Source organism: Micromesistius poutassou, assembly GCF_964030765.1.
Source record: "Micromesistius poutassou genome assembly, chromosome: 22".
Taxonomy (NCBI): Eukaryota; Metazoa; Chordata; class Actinopteri; order Gadiformes; family Gadidae; genus Micromesistius; species Micromesistius poutassou.
Genome location: NC_140292.1, coordinates 3,431,509 through 3,452,181, shown reverse-complemented (window position 1 = coordinate 3,452,181; position 20,673 = coordinate 3,431,509). Strand labels below are relative to the sequence as shown.

The 20,673-nt window shown below is 45.5% G+C and overlaps 1 protein-coding gene across 1 annotated transcript; it reads left to right on the top strand.

Moving 5' to 3' along the window:
• Positions 1-538: 538 nt before the first annotated feature.
• mfhas1 (multifunctional ROCO family signaling regulator 1) lies at positions 539-20,384 on the top strand. The gene is made up of 2 exons (XM_084486705.1): positions 539-4,173; positions 17,879-20,384. Exons 1-2 carry the CDS (start codon positions 1,275-1,277, stop codon positions 18,007-18,009), a joined length of 3,030 nt encoding a protein of 1,009 aa, XP_084342831.1. The 5' UTR covers positions 539-1,274; the 3' UTR covers positions 18,010-20,384.
• The last annotated feature ends 289 nt before the right edge of the window (positions 20,385-20,673 follow it).

Here is a 20,673-nt window from a genome sequence, read left to right as displayed (position 1 = left end):
GTTTACAGCTTAAAGGGGAGTTAAATAAAATTTTGTGATGATCAATGTTTTTTGTGTTGATGTAGGCCTAATCAGTTAAAACAGGCCAGTCAATATTGACCACGGGAGCACCAAAGTAAGGTGGGAGAAACAAACACACAAAGGTTGCATTGGCCTTGACATCATACCCGTTTTAGGTTATTTCTCACGGAAGTGATTCAACTTAAGTTGAGAAATAACCATATCTTGTAAATGACTCACTGTAGGGCTGTACGGGAAACACCACCCAAGGGACTGTTGCTCACGCATGTCTGTCTGTGACCGAAACTTCCCGCTAGGGGGCGACAGCGTACCGACTGATTTAAATAGAACCGTTTTCAGCATTGCGAGGAAAGATTTAGATTTATATGACACAATGCTTGTTGTGGACTACCCACATTGATCTTTTGTCTTCTTTGTGTTTCATTTTAAAATCATCCCTATAGTGGCGGACATAACACCATTCGTGTGATATTGATTATCTTCTCCATGACAAAGGACAGCAGTTATAAAGACTGTTGCTGGCCGTTATACACGTCAGTGGAGTTTATTTCACAATTATTTATATTTTTTAAGTAACTAAACGCTTGGCGTTTCGAATAACTAACAGCTACGGGCGCGAATTGATTACAACCAAATCCAACCATAGATCTATATCACTTTCCCTTATTATTTTTTTTAGCACACCCAGGAAGGAAGGTGGATTGAGCAACGTGACGCAGAGGTCGGGCGTCGCTCCTCCACAAGGAGCAGCGAGCCACTCTCCCCTCGCTGGCCGACCAGAGGGAGCAACACACGGATAGCAGCGGAAGCTAAGCGGTGTGATTTATAAGAAGTAGCCCGTGTCATGTTTACAACCGATAGCGATCTGTTGTCGTTGAAGCGAGAATGTCCAGGCGCCACGGGAAGAATAACTTGGGATTGATGTTGGATTTACAATAGAGGCAGGTTTCTCTTATTGTGCAGTGTGTGCGCGTGTGTATGTGTGTGTGTGTGTGTGTGTGTGAGTGTGTGAGTGTGTGTGGCGCAGGAGAAAAGGATGAGTGGAGAGCACCCGCGGCCAGATTCGGTCGTCTGGTTACGATTGAAAAGCTTGATCTTCGTGTGGCTTGAAACACTCGCTGTTTTCCCCTTTTCGTGGAGTGAAGACTTTAGTAAGGCGGTGCTGTGGCGCGCGGTACCAAGATGCTCCCCACGCAACGGAATCGATGAAAACTCCCAATGAAAACAAGGAGGAGGGGTAGGGCTGCAACACTATGGAGGACAAGGAGAACAGTCTGAAAACGGCCAGGTTGTGGAGGGATGCGGCTATCCGATCGAGGAAGCTGCGAAGCAACCTGCGCCAACTTACCCTCTGCTCTACCGACGACCAAAAGATTATATTGCCCGATGATATAGGAGAGATCGAGGTGCTCAATCTGGGAAACAACTCGCTGCAGGAGCTGCCGGATGGTCTGGGATCCACCCTTAACAACCTGCGCATCCTCGTACTCCGCAGAAACAAGTTTACCTCCGTTCCCTCTGTCGTTTTTGAGCTCGGGCAGCTCGTAGAACTGGACATGAGTCACAACTGCCTGCGGAGCCTGTCGGAGGACATCGGCCAGTTGAAACGGTTGCAGAAGCTATGCATCAGTCACAACAAGATTCAGTACCTGCCATCGCAAATCGGGGCGCTTGAGGGGTTAGAGGAGCTCGACGTGAGTTTCAATGACATTCGTGACGTGCCCAGGTCGTTCATGCAGCTCAACAAACTGCACACGCTGGATGCTGATCACAACAAGCTCAACCAGTTCCCCTCGGAGATCCTTGCCCTACGGGACCTGGAGGAACTCGACTGCTCTGGGAATAAGTTTGAGACACTGCCAGGAGACATCACAAAGCTGCAAAAGTCTATTAAAATATTTTGGCTGAGTAGTCTTCACATTTCCAGGTTACCCGACACATTCTGTCAGCTGCACAATCTCGAGAGCCTCATGCTGGACAGTAACATCCTCACTGCACTGCCTGCCTCTTTCGGTAACCTCCAGAGACTGAAGATGCTGAACCTATCCTCAAACGACTTTGAGAACTTCCCCAGTGTCATTTTGAATATCACAGGATTAGAGGAGCTGTACCTCAGCAGAAACAAGCTGACGTCGGTCCCCGAGGAGATTGGGAGACTTTTGAAGCTGGCCAACCTGTGGCTGGACAACAACAACATCACGTACCTGCCGGATTCCATCGTGGATCTGGAGAACCTGGAGGAACTGGTGCTACAGGGTAACCAAATAGCCATACTGCCAGACAACTTCGGGAAGCTCGCCAAGGTCAACATCTGGAAGGTGAAGGACAACCCGCTCATCCAGCCGCCCTATGAGGTGTGCATGAAGGGGATCCCCTACATCGCGGCCTACCAGAAGGAGCTCGCCCACTCCCAGTTGGCCATCAAGCCCAGGCTGAAGCTGGTGTTGATGGGCAGAACTAACAGTGGGAAGACGCTGCTCAGGCAGAGTGTGGTCGACAAGCAGTGGGACTCGGACGGCTCCCCGGGGAAGAAGGGGATCGAGGTGACCAACTGGGTCGCAGACGCCGAGCGTAGCCTCACGTTCTTGGTGTACAACTTGTCAGGGAAGCCAAACTACGACCTCGTCAAACCCTTTTTCCTGTCGCCGGGCGCGCTGTACATCCTCGTCGTGAACCTCAAAGCGTATTCGCCCAGGAACTTCTACGCGCACGTGGGGTACTTCCTCCACCTGCTCACTGCCAAAGTACCCCACGCCGTGGTGTGTCTGGTGGGCACGCACGCCGACCTGTGTGCGGAGGCGGAGCTGGAAGGCAAGAGCCTGGACATCCACCGGCAGATCTCCCTGCAGGAGAAGGCGGACGTCCAGGCCCTGAGGAGCCTGGCCCTGCAGGTGGACCAGGGACTGGAGCAGGGCTTCAACCTCCGCTCCTGCAGCCCCCACGTCCTCTTCTACGGCGTCTCGGACCGGAGCCTGCGGCGGAAGAAGACGCAGCTGCAGTACATGCTGAACCACCGGCTGCAGATCCTGTCGCCGGTGCTGTGCGTCAGCTGCACGGCGAGCCAGAGGAACGTCCAGAGGCTGCGGGAGAAGCTCATGTCGGTGGCGGAGCACCGGGAGATCTTCCCCAACCTCCACCGCGTGCTGCCCATGTCCTGGCAGATGCTGGAGGAGTTGCACTTTAAGCCCACCGACCTCTGGCTGTCGTGGTGGGACTCGGCCCGCCTGGGGCTGCAGGCGGGCCTGACGGAGGACCGGCTGCAGAGCGCGTTGTCCTACCTCCACGAGAGCGGCAAGCTGCTCTACTTCGAGGACAGCCTGACGCTGAAGGAGTACGTGTTCCACAACCTGCCGCGCTTCATCGCCATCCTCAACGTCTTCTTCCAGCGGGACCAGTCCACGCTGCTGGACCGGCTGCTGTCGGAGGGGGAGCGGGGCGACAAGGGCCGGGTGAGCCTGGTCATGGAGGGGGAGAAGGGCGAGCGGCTAAAGGTGACCCACCTGCAGCACCACCTGGAGGGCTTCCTGCAGCACGGCCTGCTGCCCTCCAATGTCATCCGCCTGCTGCTGCGGCCGCTCATCCAGACGCAGCAGGACCTCCACCTGATCATGGAGCTACTGGAGAAGATGGGCATGTGCTACTGCATCAACAAGCCCCGCAGCAAGCCCTTGAACGGGGCCACGGCGTGGTACAAGTTCCCCAGCTACGTCAGCGACGAGGTGCCCCGCGCCGAGGCCTGGATGGGGGGCCGGAGCAAGGAGGAGCAGTGTCCGCCGTTCTCCGTGGAGCAGCTGCACATCGAGTACAGCTTCCCGTTCGTTTTCCCGCCGGGCTTGTTCACGCGCTTCAGTGTGCAGATCAACGGCCACGTGGTGCAGCGGTCGGACGGCCGGAACCAGATCTTCGCCCATCGCGGGAAGGTGCCCGTGGTGATCAGCTATCGGCCGGCCCGGACGAGGCAGCAGGCGGAGACGCTGTCCATCGCGAGCCACGCCTCGCTGCCCAACATCTGGACGGCGTGGCAGGCCGTGACGCCCCTGGTGGAGGAGCTTAACGTCCTGCTCCAGGAGTGGCCGGGCCTCCACTACTCGGTGCATATCCTGTGTTCCAAGTGCCTCAAGAACGGGTCGGCCAGCCCGCACCGCTTCCCAGGTAATGTCCCCATTGTGGGACTTTGAGGTCGTGAATTATGTTACTTGAATGTTTTACATTTTCTTTTGCTTGTTTATGATAACATGATAACCAAACTCTTTTTCTAATCGACTTGAAACACATGACTTACATTTATATTTTACATTTAATACTCATGGTCATGACAATGCATTATTACTTTACATTATTATCTTCACACTTTCTCAACCTCACCATTTTGTTTTCCTTAACATTTAAGTGTACAGCAAAATTTGTCCCATGACCACGTTTCACAGCGTAGTTTCACAGTTGGAAGTCAACTCAATTCGAAGCAGTAGTCAAGTCATGATGTCAGAGGAAGCTGTGGCTCCTATTGGATGGAAACAGCGGTGGGAGGCATATATGACAGAATATCAACAAACAACATTGCCTGTTTTTGAGAGATGTTTAAGAGATTTAGGCCACACACAGTGGATCAGGCAGGAGCTAACTAGTCAGTATATGAGTCACAGTTTCGGCTCTGCAGTAAAGCTCAAAAAAACATTGCATGACATGATTATGATGACGTCCTGCATTGTTTTATGCAAATAATACACATTGCCTTTGCAATGGTAGGAACACATTGTTGTGGTTTGTCATTACATTGTTTCAAATATGTCTTGCTGTATTGAAAAGAACCCTGAGGAATCAAATGTTTACTACAAAACATGGATAGTATACACAGTTAGATTGCTGTTACTTTTTAATCAACAGTATATTTCATGGACTTTAATGCATTTATGGACAGGACAGTGAAGACGGAGTGAGTCAGGATAGTGAGGAGAGAGTGAGACAGGACAGTGAATAGAGAATGAGACAGGACAGTGAAGAGAGAGTGAGTCAGGACAGAGCGACAGGACAGTGAAGAGAGAGTGAGTAAGTATAGTGAAGAGTGACAGGACAGAGAATAGAGAGTGAGACAGGACAGTGAAGAGAGAGTGAGTAAGGATAGTGAAGAGTGACAGGACAGTGAAGAGAGAATGAGACAGGATAGTGAAGATTGACAGGACAGTGAAGAGAGAGTGAGTCAGGATAGTGAAGAGTGACAGGACAGTGAAGAGAGAGTGAGACAGGACAGTGAAGAGAGAGTGAGTAAGGATAGTGAAGAGTGACAGGACAGTGAAGAGAGAGTGAGTAAGGATAGTGAAGAGTGACAGGACAGTGAAGAGAGAGTGAGTCAGGATAGTGAAGAGTGACAGGACAGTGAAGAAAGTCAGGAAAGTAGGTGGACAGGGAGAAGAAAGGCCAATAGCAGATTGGATTTGAACCTGGGTTAAACCCTAACCTAAGGGTTTTTTTAATCAAGCCTTATCCGTCTTCTGGAATAATACGGCATATTCGTAGAAGACTCACACTGTTGAGCAGGCAGCCCTTGTTAAAGATGGTTTGGTCCAAGTAACAATCGTTTATTTTGTCAGTATCGCTCTCTCTTATGCCTTTCAGGGTGTAGTGTGAGTCCACATTTCTGATATTCTCACATTTGAATAGACTCTGTATCTGCCTCTGCTTTGTTTAACAGCACTACCTCTCACATCTTCTCCCTCCCTCACTCTCTCTCTCTCATTCCCCCTTTCTCTCTCCTCTCTGTCTCTCCCTCTCATTCTCTCTCCTTCCCTCCCCCCCTCCCCCCCTCCCTCCCTCCCTCCCGCCTGCCCGGGTCTTGGAAGGGCTTTAGGAGTCCTGGAGGATTAGTTCATGTCTACGGTGCTGCTGCTGGTCTGCATCATTACACTCTAGACGGCGGCGGTGGCTTTTATGAACAATGTCTTAGCCGGGCGTAGCTCTGGGCTCCTCACAAAGCCAGCTGGCTCGGTTCTCCGCACTAGTCCCTGACACGGACCAGTGATCATGCTAATACATGGTAATAACACAGAGCTTTAGGGACTCAGATCTGAGGGAGTGGGTGGGTGGTTGGCGGTGTGGGGACGGAGATGGTTGCCATAGGCGTTGTTTCACGGCCACCAGGAGCACACAAAGAGCACTTTTGTAATTGTCTAGTTTGCTTCATTATTGATGAGGTTAAATTGAATGCAAATCAGCGGCAGTGCCACAGGACCCAGGCACTACCGCGTAAGGCTCCGTTATGGTTCCACGTTGACACAACAAAATGACCACGCAGTCGCTTCGTCCCGTCTGTCCAAGTGGATGTGTAGATGCGGTCGTAAGGATCACATGATATGTGTCTGGCACACTTTTGGTGCTAGTCGTAATACGGAGTCATTGTCATTTAAAGATTAAAGATGTCTACTTTAAAGCCTAAATGCTACATACAAAATATCATGATTTGATGTAAACAATTTGATCCAATTTTTATTATATATTATGAGAATATCATAACTTTCACCAAACGTGTCTAAAGAATAGAAACGTTTTGTTTGACAAAAGAAAGGATCCAAAACCAAATATATATTTTTTGGCACACATAAGAACAACAGCATAAGGATTATATCTAAGGTGTGATTTACATAACTACACATAATCATCTCAGTGTAGGGCACCACATTAAAAGCAAGTTAAAGGTTGTTTCAACAGAACACAATAAGTACTAAACATTCATACTCGTACTCATACACGTCCCCGACCACACCACATTAACAACATGTATTTTTATTTTAAATATTATGATGGCGATACGGCCCCTATAGGGCTCCTCTGTCCTTTTATGGAGATGATATTCTTGGCTGCTGCAGTAGCAGCTGCTGCAGCCTCCACCCAGCATGCTGTGGAACACTAGCTCTCCTTTGGTTCGGATGGTTACCGAGGCGACACCTCGACCGCCAGAGAACACCGGCCTGGTTTCCCTCATTCCCCAAATAGTTGTGCTGTAATGATGCAGCACCACAGGACCACATGATGGAAGGGGACTGCACTTATCTTTGGTGCTGGGGAGTTGTTTTTGTTTTAGGTGCACCTGTGTTGTTTTTTCCATTGAGGGACAGATATTCACTTTGCTTTCATGTAGCGACGAGTGTATTTCTTTCTTTTATTTATTTTTTGACTTGCCCAGAGCTTTTTTTTTTATGGGCTTTTAAGTTCAGAGACATACTGTTAAAAGAGGATTCACTCTCCAGTATAAAACAGCCATCAAGACATCTGTGTTGTGTTTATGATCTATAATAACAGTATAGCACCGCTCACTGAGGTCGTCTGTGTATATTACAAAAATATATTTAAATGTTTAGAACGAGGCTATGGTTATGCAGCACACTTTTCACATCATTCACCTAAAAGTCTTGAAACTATCATATTAAAGCAATGTTGGATAAACGTCTACATTGCTACTAGGCGTCTATCTTGAATGACGCGGTGGACCAGCGCTGCAGATCAAGACTGAGGTGAAGGTTGAGGTGAATCTGAGGTGAAGGTTGTCTGGACCGCTAATCGCCAACAACTGGCAGGTGGCCCATGGATTCCTGTCGGAATAGTTACTATCTTGTCCGACAAGCAGATTCCTCACCACGTCAATATATCACTCCCATTGACTCAGCCCTGGTCCTTGCTGCTTTTCCTGTCTGGTCTTCAGAATGTTCTCTGGCATTCGATGACATCCTGTGTGTTTCCGTGTACAGTTGCAGGCCTTTTTGTTGTGGGTTTGATACATCAGGCCGAGATATGCACGGAATGTATTTAAAAAAAAGACAATTCAACTGGGAAACTGCTTTTTCAATGGATGTTTAGACTAGTGAGCTTTGGGATCTCCTTGAAGGGTACATTCATTCTAGAAAGTCAATGCTTTCACATGAATGGAGCAAAAGTGTGTTTGTGTAAGGCCTTCAGTGTTTACCACTGTAGTTTACATTTGTGGCAGCGGGTTCTGCCATTACTGTACAAATCCCAGTAAAATGCAAGAGAAGAAGCAGTGATGTAGACAGAGGTGGGTTTTCAAACATAGGTAAATCCTCCCACACGCCTTGCTTTTCCCAACCCATGCTAAACTGATAGAGAGAGATGTTCAAGGACGAATACTGCCTCGCTCCAAGAGGACCTCTGGACTTGGCAGTTTGAGCACTCCTCCTGGCCTTATGTCACTTCATCGGTAGAGCCAGGCATTAACGCTGCCTGGGTTCAGTGGTTTGATTCCCACTGGGGCAACTTGTGTTAAGAAATGCATACCCTCATGGCTTTTAAAGTCCAAATGGTCGGCATAGGTTTATTTATTTAGAGTAAAGCTCTTTAATGAGCTACGGGGCTACCCCATCACTGTACTTCCCCTGCCCCCCCCCCCCCCCCCCCCTCATCCCCTGTGGGCCCTTTTCATTCCTCTGTTCTGGTTTGCGTGGACAATAATGCTCTTATCAGTCCTACCTGTCAGCCAAAGCGCACGGCAGATTTCCGATTCTATCAGTTCCCACTGGGGCCACCCATGCCAACGCATGCACTCCCAGTAATTAAGGCACTTTGGAAGAAATGAATCCATGGATGGCATACGGAAAACCCTGATATGGTTCAGCTTCCCATTACTGTTGCGGTCCATCGATCGGACCGTCGAACAAAAGACTAGACAGCAGCGATCTAGACTAGAGGGACACACGGTCTTAACACTGCTACTGTACACCAAACAATTAGGCCGCTAGTGCCCAGCTCACGCCCCACTGGCATGGTTTAAGAGCCATTGTAATGGGAGCGGCGTTGACTCAATTATGGTAACCCAATAAGGCAGAGGGAGTGTTATCATGGAGGCTCTCCATGTACTCTGCAGCAACGCCTCCTGACAGGCAAGACAGGACAGGAGGACGTGTTTATAATGCTTCAGCTTCCTAGCCTGCAGGGCCTGTATTTCCGTCTCTCGACCTAATCTACACGATGTGGGATTTTGAATCTACATATGCTCAATACGTTGTGCATTATGACATGGGTGAGATGGTGAGAGGAATCCCTAATGTATGTTGCTATGTTGGATAGCAAAAACATGCATTAGGGAGAGTACAAATATATTAAAAAAGTAAATGTAGCAAAGGTAGGGCTGTAAAACATAAATTACAAAATATGTGGTACTAATTAAGCAGTTAAAAAACATCCATCCGCTGGTAGGTGTCAGTTACCAGGTACCAGCGATATGCACATAGACACGCATGCTTTCGCCTGAAAGTCCTGGAGGTTTTACTAAAACAAGATAATGTGCGGTTCTTCTTTCGTGAAGAGGCTTCGACCAGCCAGTGATCGATTCCTTCTGAGTGCCAAGCCTCCATCGGACGTGAAAGTGAACCACTTTCTCCCGTTGTAGTCGTACCCGACCCGACCCGCAGCCGCGAGGCAACGCTGCCCATAATCTGTTTAGAGGATCTGTTGGGATTAGGCCGGGAGTTACTGGCCTCAGTGGATGACCAGCCAGGCCGGGCCAACACAGGGGATTTTTTATAACAAACCCTTTTTTTTTTTTCGTGCGTTATTGTTAATTCATTTGAATTCATATGTCGTGTCGTTTTTCCTTCTACTACGCCAATTTTGATATGCTAGGATTGTCCTCAGCCTCACTGTGCTCGCTGTGGATAGAAAGGTCCGCTGGAGGTTTGCTCACTGAGTGACATATTCAGTGCATACGTGTTCTGAACCCACCACGTTTGGGTAAACGTTTTCAGAGAGAATCTTTGTCTCCCCCTACGTCACATCACGATTGCTATTTACATCACCTCACTATTGTACTATGACGATGTTGTTTTCCAGAACAAAAAAAGACGATAATCAGAGATATGCGCATGCAGTTACACATACTACATGGTAGCTGAAAGAATCTCAAAAGAAAGTTTACAACAACCTCAACATAACGGGCAAGATAGAGAGCAGCGTGCTACAGCAAAGCAACAACAACAACAGACTAGAACAAGCAAAAGTTCACAAAATGTTCTGGAAGAGTACTTCTGACCCAGTGGTCAGAAGTACTCTTCCAGAACATTTTGTGAACTTTTGCTTGTCCTAGTCTGTTGTTGTTGTTGTACGAATGCCAAGTCCTAAACTGAGAGTTTGTTGAGCTCTGTGACCGTCCAGAATGTGTTTGAGGTTTATTGTGAAGGTGTGTGTGTGTAGACCAGACTACTGGGGACAGATATAGGAGCCCTTGAGGATCAAACCTGGCCTGCAGATCACATTTCAATGCAGTGTAACGGCTTCTGGTGTAAGTTCAACTCAGTTCACCACAGAGCTACGGTAGTGATTCTTACAGAATTCAAACTAACTACTAATGAACTTTTAGAAGGACTTGAGCAAGGAAGGATTAACGAGAGAAAGACATGAGTTTATTGTAATTATCATTCCGGTTATATTTGCTCCACTTTTTTATTGTGAAAGACTAGCCTAGTGTGACTTGGCTGACTCAGGAGGATGAGTTCAGATTTTAAGATCTTAAGAGTCTCTTTTGTACTGAAGCAGTCATACTCTGTATACCTGGATCATCGTTGGCTGACAGTTCTTTGACTGTTCTCGTAAGATTAAATTTGGTCGGGAACGACAGTTAGGTGAGTGATTCAGCCACGCGTTTAAGAGAACAACGTGAGAGGCCAGTTGGCTCATGTTGACTGTGGATCGAGCTTAAGCTCTTTATGAAGGGTTTTCATCTGCATCACACGCATTCGACCACAAACCTAAGACTAATTGACCCCCCAGGGCTGTTCTCATTCAGACCTCCACCATACACGTTTCATTTCAAAGTTTGTGACATATATAACATTTATCTTCCCATCCAATTTTCACACTGACTGAAACAAACTTTCAGTATACGTTAAAATCAGGGGGCTCACCAATGTAATGTTTGTTTGCCACACATTTTAATAAAAATATATCTGTGCAAGCATATTAATTATTTTAAGCTTTTTTAATACATTTTGATTTTGGTCTTGTATTGTCTTTTACCTATTGCCATTAGTATAAATGTATAAAACATGAGAAACATCCCTCTCTCTGTTGACCAGCTGAACGATCAGGAATGTTCTCCTTCCTGTACCATGGAGGTTATGACCTCTGCAGCGGGCAGGTGATCATTCAGAGACGATGAATCCCGTTACATCACCACTCTCTAAGTCAACTGCATTAGCCAAGTCATGTGACTCCTGCAGTAGGCTTTTAACCCAACCGTGATGTCATCACTGCCAGAGACCTGTGACTGCCCTGTCGTCATTTGGCTCAATGGAACTCTTAACATTTGAACGTTAAGTGTTAGCATCGGACTAGCTTAGCTTAAACAAGGTTAGCAAAGTTGGCTAACCAGATTGATAACAAAAACCATAGTAGTGTAGCTGAGAATGCAGTCTGTGCAATACTGGTAGAATCCATTATTAGTATTGTTCTATACACATTTAGATGATGTTATTTTTGAGACACTCCAGTTATTTCAGGTGATCTGTTAAATGTAAGCTCATTGCACAACGCATTTCGACATCTGTTGTATAATGAACTAAGACCAACAAAGACAAACTGAGACGAATGCACTTCTGCATATGGACACAAACACTGGCCTTCAAAAGTCTTTTTCAAAATGACATTTATTGAGCCGCTTATCCGCTTATCCCATGACTTGGTCACATCGGTGTTACTTGCAATAATGTGCTGTACTAATCGACACTGTGTCGATCTTGTGATACACAATATGTCTCTGAGCAGCGTAAAACTAAACATTCCTCTAGGAATATCAGGATTAGAGATCACCACACCACGGGTTATGGTGGTCTTGACCACCATCAGCTCTTTTTTTTCTTGTTATTATCCATATTTATATGGGGTATAAATTAACTAACTGCCATTTTGGACATGAGTCAGGACAGTGTAGACCGACAGGAAAGGGAATTGAAATAGTGGAAATGACATGAAAACATTATTTATATGAATGAGTCGTAGCAACCACAAGCTGCTACTACTACTACAAGCTAGTATGCCTATAGTTATTGTTAACTGTGGAACATGGATATTACAAGCAGAAATGGTGTTAAAAAATTATTTCTGTAAGATTTTCAAGATGATCACAAGATTTTCCTAACAACACAGGCGTGGTTTTGCAGGCTGCACTACAGTAGCACAGCTTGTCTGAAGGGGAACCGTCACGCTCGGCCCTGTCCTAATACAAGAGCGTACCGCTTCATCCACGTGCACAACATCAACTCCGTTTACGACCTTAATATTCAGAATTGGACCAACAGAGAATGGAAATCCCCAAACAATGAGGTCAACAGTCCCAACTTTTTCTAACCTGTAATATTCTTCCGGTCGAAACGGAGTCGAATTCGTAGAATGCAAAGCGTGGGGTATCTTCTTTAAGACCAAGAGCCCACACTGCCCCCTGTAGGCACCACATGCCGTGTGGCGCTAATCCTCTGGCTGAGCTGATGACCTTTATCACACAGCTGTGTCTCCCCGCCACTGGCCTCAGTCATTCAGTCTCACTGCTCATTGTCTGCCACAGTACGCTACGCTTAGCACGTGGCTAACGGGTCGCACAGCGGCCGCAAAGGTTTAATGATACATCTGCTTCGAACAGCCACCATAGCTACACCACTGGTCTTTGCGCCGGTGGGTGCGGTTAAGGTGCGCTCTTCTGTGATTTAGAGCGTTGTCAGCCAGTGCCATCGGGTGATTTAGAACATGAGTTGTGGTGGCTGACCTCTTCAACTAGCTCCCTAAATTTAGCACCGTTTTGGAGGCCCCAAGAGGCCTCACCCCTACCTGCCCCCTGACGACTCGTACACTAACGCACTGTAGGTAGCTTAAAATATACGCGTCTCATACGTGGCTTAATGGTAGATAATAATAATAGTTGGATAATTAACAGGGTGGTTCTGAGACACGGCCACCCTACCCTGAGTAAACACAGGGCCATCTGTCTACAGGGTCATAAGGCAATTATTAATGTATGAAAGTCAATATGAGAGAGTCACAAGCTGGGGGTTGGCAGTTTGTTCCTCGGTATTCAGGCCACCGTATAACCCTGGTGCTCAGCTGAACTTGCAGGCCTTGTGGGCACCTGGAACCTGAGCTGCTCAAACTATTTCTATTCAGTGTGTGAAGCTCGAATAACCTGGCCGGTGTTTTGCCACGTCAAACTGAATGTCACTAACCGCTGTCGTACCACCGTCGTACGTCTGGAGACTTGTTTGTAGCTTTGTGGTCATGTTTACTCAAGGTTTGACCGTAAATGTGAGTCCTAACGAGAGAGTTACGTGGAAGTTTGGTTGGGTTGTGTATTTGCCTTTTGTTGTTTACTCGTTGCTTTTGGCCGCAGGCTTTATTTGTTTTGTGTGTTAACGTTCCAGCTTGATCTCAAAAAATAAATTTTGGCCCTTGTCTTTTGGATCAAAATAGACATTGCAGATGTTCCAGCTACAGCTGTACTAACAATAGCCCAGGTAATGATGGACCATACAGAATGGCAACAAGAAAAAAACTGTTATTAGCATTATAGCCTAGAATTAAAAGGGCTTTGACCATGAACTTGCACTGTCCATCCGACAGTTATAAGCCATGTTTTGGCTTGGTTTAGTGAGTTCTACTGCTACAACCTTTTTTGCGACTCAAATTGACTTGGAGTCAGCATTTTACACTCCAGGCCTTCTGTTTTCTTTACTTTAAATTGCCAATGACATTTACATCAATACTAAAGTCCATGTCCTGGATCTTTGAACAATAAACATTTGCTTGAGATAATTCAGGACACAAGGTTGATGTTCAGAGGCAGGACTACATCGGCCGTCGTCCTTAACTCAACTCAATGAGTAAACAAACAAAATCTAAATGCAAAATACAAAATCGAGCCAAAAATCTAAATCCGCCACCTTTGTGACATCACAATGTGGGAGTCAACAGCCGGATGGAACAAACTTTTCGGTGGGCTGTGTCTACTGGTAGGTCGGAGTGGATCTGTCCATCACCCATCAAATGAGGACACTACCGCTTGTGATGTCACAAAGGGGATCCATTATGAAATGGCTTCGAAATAATGGCTCATTAACCTCAACCTCACACCTGGTGGTGAAATAATGAACCCTTTAAACACATGATCCACACACACACACACACACACAGACACTGGTTCCCTCACGGCATTGACCCTCCGGGTCAACCCAGCGTGTGACCCTGGGGTCCGTCTGCTGGTCATTAGAGAGATACAGTCCATTGTGTTGCGCATGGCACTACCCTCCACCCACAATCACACCCATTGTGCACACTGTCGCCAGACCCGGCCTCCGCAAGCCGGTCCCCAGCTGCCCTTGCTCCAGTGTCCACTCGACCCATAAAACCCACTCGACCCAGCGGCAAACTGGATCTGACAGCAAATACACAAACCCAAATAGATGCCGCAGCGCTGATAGATGATTTTACTAGAAGCTCTGACGGTAAACTTGTTACGGGATTAATTTGTTGTTGACGAAAGCACAGGCTCCCCCCCCCTGCGTCATGAGAGACTTTTTGCACGTCTTTTTGTTTTTGTTTTGTTTGAGCTTGGCGCCTGTAGTCAGGTCACAGCCAGAGCCCTACCCTGTTTACCCCTGGGGAGAGACACTAGGAAGTTATGTTTGGAGTTGGTTTTGGACCACCATTGCAGTTGGCACAATGTATATTCTGGGCGGATAATCACAAAAGGGGATTAATGAATATTGGGATTTTCCTGGGCTCTTGAAATCGCTTTGTTGAGTGTGGTAAGCTGACTGTGACCTAATATGGTATATCCTATTCTTGGCCCCAATTCGTGACCGGCCTTGTGTTCTGTAATTATGGCTGTGCTGTGTTTGATGAGCGTAGGATTAGTAGGGTTAAACAATCCCTATTTGGTGTACCAGTCCCTCTTTTTTTTATCTCAGAAAGATATCAGTGAAGAAAAGAAACTTGAAGCCCTTTTTCAAACAATCAAAACAGAGTGACATCATCGCAGTCATTAATGGACGGATAAACGGGAGAAGGAAGTGACATCAATACCGCATGTCAATGTTTTGTCTGTCTGAATTCCTGTCACAATGGTTTTCTGGGCGGGGGGGGGTGGGGGGCGTGCTCAGTCATGTCCCCTGACGGTAGAGACCTGTCTCTTTCAGTGGAAGCTCTTAGTAAAAATAGATCCATTGTTTCCCAAGGCAGACTCAGTGCAGTCCGTCTACTGTATCTTATTGATTCTGGTTGTAGACACAGAGACACTGGAGTGGTCTTAAAGGGGTTAGTACTGATCAGTTCTAATGGGTGGAGACGAAGGAAAATGGCACCATGGGGTGGATTCCTCACCAGAACTGCGTCAGATCTATTTTGAGGCCCTACTCGAAGGTGGTGTTGATTCAGTCGGTGGTTTTCAAAAGGTGGGACCACAGGGGGCAGAGTGGGTCGTGGGAGGGCCGCAATCGACTGCCTTTTTGTAATGTACTTATACTTAAGCGATGATCAATGTACATAGACATTTAATTGGTTCACTTTTTTGACCTGGTAATAACAATATACCAATACGTGGTGGGTCTCCCTCCTGGGCCAAATGTACATCCAAAGGGTCATTGCAGGGAAATGTTTTAAAACCGAAAAGTTTTGTCATACGGTTAAAATGGGGCAATATGGGTAGATGGACCAACTGTAGCCCTCTCCATACAGAAGACCTGCTGAGAGATCACCCATGAATTATCTTTTATGCTGGAGATTCTTCCAGTGAATATTAATGAGCACTGAGCACATTGGTATTGGTGGAGTATGTGTTTTTCAAACCAGAAAGCAATAAAACACATCCTGTGTTTTCACTGTGTGACTGCTTCAGTTGAATAGTGAGGAGTCGTATTGTGATTTAGTTGTATGCAGAGTTGTGTTTTTGTAGATCACATAGCTCAAGCTGGATCACTAATAGTAGGTGTGAAATGAAAGTGATTTAGTTTAACCTAACCCCTTCCGTCTGAGTCAGATGACGACAATGCTTCGGACTGATTCTGACTTCAGTGACTGTACAGTAACCACGGCGACCGGGGAGGCTCACAATGCAAAGGGAGTAGGGAGAGGAAGAGGAATAGGGGGGGACGGGGGGGACCAAGTGTTTTGGAAACTATTTTGAACGGATTCTTCTGCTGTTGGTCGAAGGCCAACATCCCATCGAGGGTTTCCTGGATACAGGAAAACATCTCTTCCTCCAAGCTGTCCAGAAGGAGACGTGGTTTCCTTTCATGGTAGCGGAGGAACTGAGCTCGGTCAGAACGACACTAGCACTGGAAAAGTTTGGAGTGGAAAAATCCCAGCCGCCAGAGATAATGAGGCCGGTCTCCCCGTCCACGTAACTATATCGGTATATTAGTAAACAGGGCAATATGGGAGTGGAATGCATATATCAGTGTATCAGTAAACAACAGAATACAGGAGTCAGATACCAGAGGGGGTGTGTGCAGTACATTCACAGCTGTTACTCAGCTTCTATTTCCATTGTCGATTTAATATAATATTTGATGGTAATTGTAATTTCTGAAGCTCTGAAGCAGGGAATATGTGGCATTAATAAGTGACAATATACAGTATATCAGTCCTCATTCAAAAACAAATTATGAAAATTGGCATTGATTCATTGATGTGGATGAACAAGCTAATCGAGTGATCATTTATTCCTAATCAGTAGTTACGTCTCAGAATGACAAATGTCGTATCGGCAAGGAAGAAAAGAGAAAAACTAAATTATATATGATAGATCATCGTTGACCTATCTATGCTTCTTTTACAAATCACCCCTTCAAGTGTTGTGTTGAATTAATAACATAAGCAAATAAATCACCACTTTAATTATTGTACAGTGGTTATCAGTAGTATAGGCATCATGTCTACAGGTCTGTTTGCTGAAGGGAGCCACGTGTTTTGTGTCTGTGATATTTGCCACAGCTTGTAGTGATGAGACCCGGATGATAAATTCAGGTTAATCTTGTAGCAGTACAGAGCAGATTACACTGGCAATGGACCTGATCTTTAGCACACATTAAGCACACAAAGAGGTATTAAGGAGGAGCCAGACAGACCGAGGCAAAACAAATAATAACTTGATCCATGATAATTTGGTTTGAGAAACACCATAGAGCCTATACTTATGTACTGGCTCATAAGCATAACTGGAGATTATATGAGAAAATAACTACACAAACTTCTTAAAACTGGATCTTTTACATTCCTAGATATTCCTGGTATAGGGTTCCTTCCAGAATTGGAATATTAAAGAATGGTGATGTTATTGATTCTAAAAGTGCTTTGCACTCTTATGGGAATTATTTGCTCGAGTAGATATCTGTATTTAGCCACCTTGCCACGGATTTGAACATTATTTTGAGGAGAATGAATTTCACTTGTTCACTGGCCCAGGAGGAAATAGTAAGGAAACACCTGTGCCGTTTTCCTCTCTCTCAAACACACACACACACACACACACACACACACACACACACACACACACACACACACACACAGGAAGGCCTTACATTATAGAATTTGTTAGGAAAAAGTGATAGAGCGCCACCTTCTGGGATCCGCTGTGTTGTGCAGTCTTATATTCTCCACTGTAATATACTGGCCCCTACTGGTTAAACAGTGAAAGCATACCTTGTCCTATTGTCCTGTTTAAAATGTGACTATGTTTGATTAACATTAGTATGCATGTAGTAACATTATTAGATATATTCCCATGCTATTAGATACACTTCAACATTATTAACGAAGTATATTAACGTTCTTAGAGATATTAAGGTCCTATTTCTCTATTCCTTTGTGCTTTCAGGTGAGCTTCTGAGTCAGCCCCGCCCCGAAGGCCTCACGGAGATCATCTGCCCGAAGAGTGGCACGGAGCGGGTGGACGTGGCTCTGGTGTACCCCCCCACACCCACCGCCGTCAGCCCCTGCTGCAAATGACCCGCTGGATCGGAACCGCAGCTGCCCATCCCTCACTGACTCACTGACTGGCTGGCTGGCTGACCCCTACCCTGCATTAGCTTATCTAAAGCTGCCTCTTGTCACTTTGTTGGATGATTTTGACTTTTAAAGGAGCGACCACCGGGTGTGAGGGGATAGAGTCTTGATGAGACAATTGAAAATCGATCGGCTTGTGACATCACAAGTGGGGGTGTCCACCTAATGGATGGATGGACAATCATAACTGATAGATTTTTTAATGGCTTGTCGGTGTCACTTGGGGGCACTCTGAACAGACTCTTTTCTGTTCACACTGGTGCCAAACCAAGAGCAGTCAAACCAAACAGTCCTTTCCGGTCCTACCCTGAACTGAACCATCAGCTGAACCACCAACATTAGTACCAACGGTATCTGTGTAATCTGTATCTGCATCTCACTACCTGGTGCAGTGTTCACCCGCTCATCAGAAACTCTTTTCCCTCACCATGACACTGCTGAGCCACTGTATAACCATCCACCCAGATCCGTTATTTCTGTTTGTACTTTCCTCTCATTCACCAAAGTGAAATGTTCCGCTCTCACGGGTCCTCAGAATGTTCAGAACCACAGTATTGGGAGACCGTACTTCATTCACGTTCACACAATAGCCAAGGAGGAAGAGACAAGCTCTGGTCGGCTCCAGTTATGCAGTGTTGTTTGTGCAGGCCTTGCCAACAATCACACGGTCTCGAGGGAGATTCCCAGGTAACGCCCGTCGCTCACACACGTAGGGCTCCAGAAGACTTCCTCCCGCAACGCCCAGGGGGAAAAGGAAAGAAGACGCCTTGAGAAAGAACACATAACTGGGATCACGCTCTCTGGGGCTTGGACAGGAGTGCACCAGACCGTGTTCACCTAGCGGCCATATTTATTAGTTGGGTGGGGAGATCTTCTAGAATCTTTGGGAGGAACCATGACAATTCATCCGAAATGCGTTCTAAATGCGACTCTTTAAATAATGTACAGAGTTCAGTTGTCATGGTTTCCAAAGATTCAGGAAGGTTGGCCCCACCCTACTAACCAATATGTCTGCTAGGTGAAGGCGGTGTCTATGGGTGCTGGGCATCAAATAATAGCAAAGTAAAATCACACAACCCTTGCCTTCCTGTTATATCTGTCATCACCTTTAAATAAATACATTAACAATGAAGAATAATTATAAAAATGATGAATGGTGGCCTTAAGTATTTAGTTAATTACGGGGAATAACTCATTTCGTAAAATACAAAATAGCATCTTCAATAGGATATTGTACCAATTGCATTTGTACACCACTTCTATAATATCTGGAAAACATTGAATTGTGTGCCAACAAAGTGTCTGTTATTTGTACCGAATAATAATGAGAATGTATTTAAAATGATTTTGTCAAAATAACAAACTATTTAAGAACTCAGGCAATGGTTAAAATGATTAATGTTTAATTTCTCGAGTGCCGCGTCACAATTCTTAGATGAATGCACATTAAAGTGCAGAATTACAAACATGCAACGGAACCAACAAACAAAAAAAAAAGTTTTGATTGTTCGATTTTTTAATCTCCACTGTAGACTTCTAATCTAACTCGTCATATGTATATGGTCTTATTTGGAAGCCAACGGGCTATCATGGATATGCATGTGTAACTGAGTAAAATTACAAATGCAGAATAGTTGTTTAATATCTGTACAGCCCCTATTATGGAAAACAAATGGTTACAGAATCACTCATCCATCTCATCCACTTCTTTTGTTCAAATTTATAATGCAATCATTGTGGCCCAAATCAGTAAGTCCACGCAACTTTACAGTGAAACGTCACGATGAGAAACTGCCTTGAAACAAAGGAAATGTATATTTCAATGTCAAACTCAACCGATGCAATATTTTCACCATTTGTTTCATGACCAGTCGTCGTCCACTGTTGCATATCTCATGTCACCACCGCTAAGTGTACTCCTCTTCACCTGTCCAAAAAGACAAATGAAATTGTATTTAAGCAAGAGATAATCCCATGGTATGTAAAAAATATGTTTTCAAGGCTTTCCTCTGTAAGTCTTCATGACACTATTGTGGTCTTGTATAGCAAGGTTTGAATGCATCAGAGTACGTTTTTTTTCAGCTGTATAGAAGAAAAAATACTGTAATTGGAGGGGGAGCACTGTTTTTCTGTTGTACATAATATCTTTATTTTTGTATGTTGACACACGATGCTTGGCCCTTATTTACAGTGCAATGTGGTGCATGGCTCACTGAGACAGTGGGAGAGTGCACAGACTGTTTTATATGTAGCCAACTAGGACATCTCCCAATGCAATGTTGAATACCAAATATGAATAAACCCACTACAGGTTTTGATACATGTGTACGTGTGTTATTTATTTTTCTGGCTACATTAGAGCAGTATCTGGTGATGAGCTGAATACTTTATTCAATAGTATTATACATGACTAAGGACATTAAGTCGTTGATATGTAGCATATGATTCAACAGTCATAATCTATTTAGATTTTAAGATAAATCGAGAAAAAAACGCAAAACTACAGAACAGATCAAAAAATCTTGGCACATTCCTCCTTTTTCGCTATTAGACATATATTATTGTACATATATTACGTTTAAATTAACAAGAATACGATATAAAACC

What these genes read in the sequence shown, in the direction of transcription:
- mfhas1 (XM_084486705.1), top strand. Translation starts at nt 1,275, where the DNA reads ATGGAGGACAAGGAGAACAGTCTGAAAACGGCCAGGTTGTGGAGGGAT. An exon ending in CAGCCCGCACCGCTTCCCAG is followed by an intron (nt 4,174 to 17,878) that starts GTAATGTCCCCA and finishes TTGTGCTTTCAG; the next exon opens with GTGAGCTTCTGAGTCAGCCC.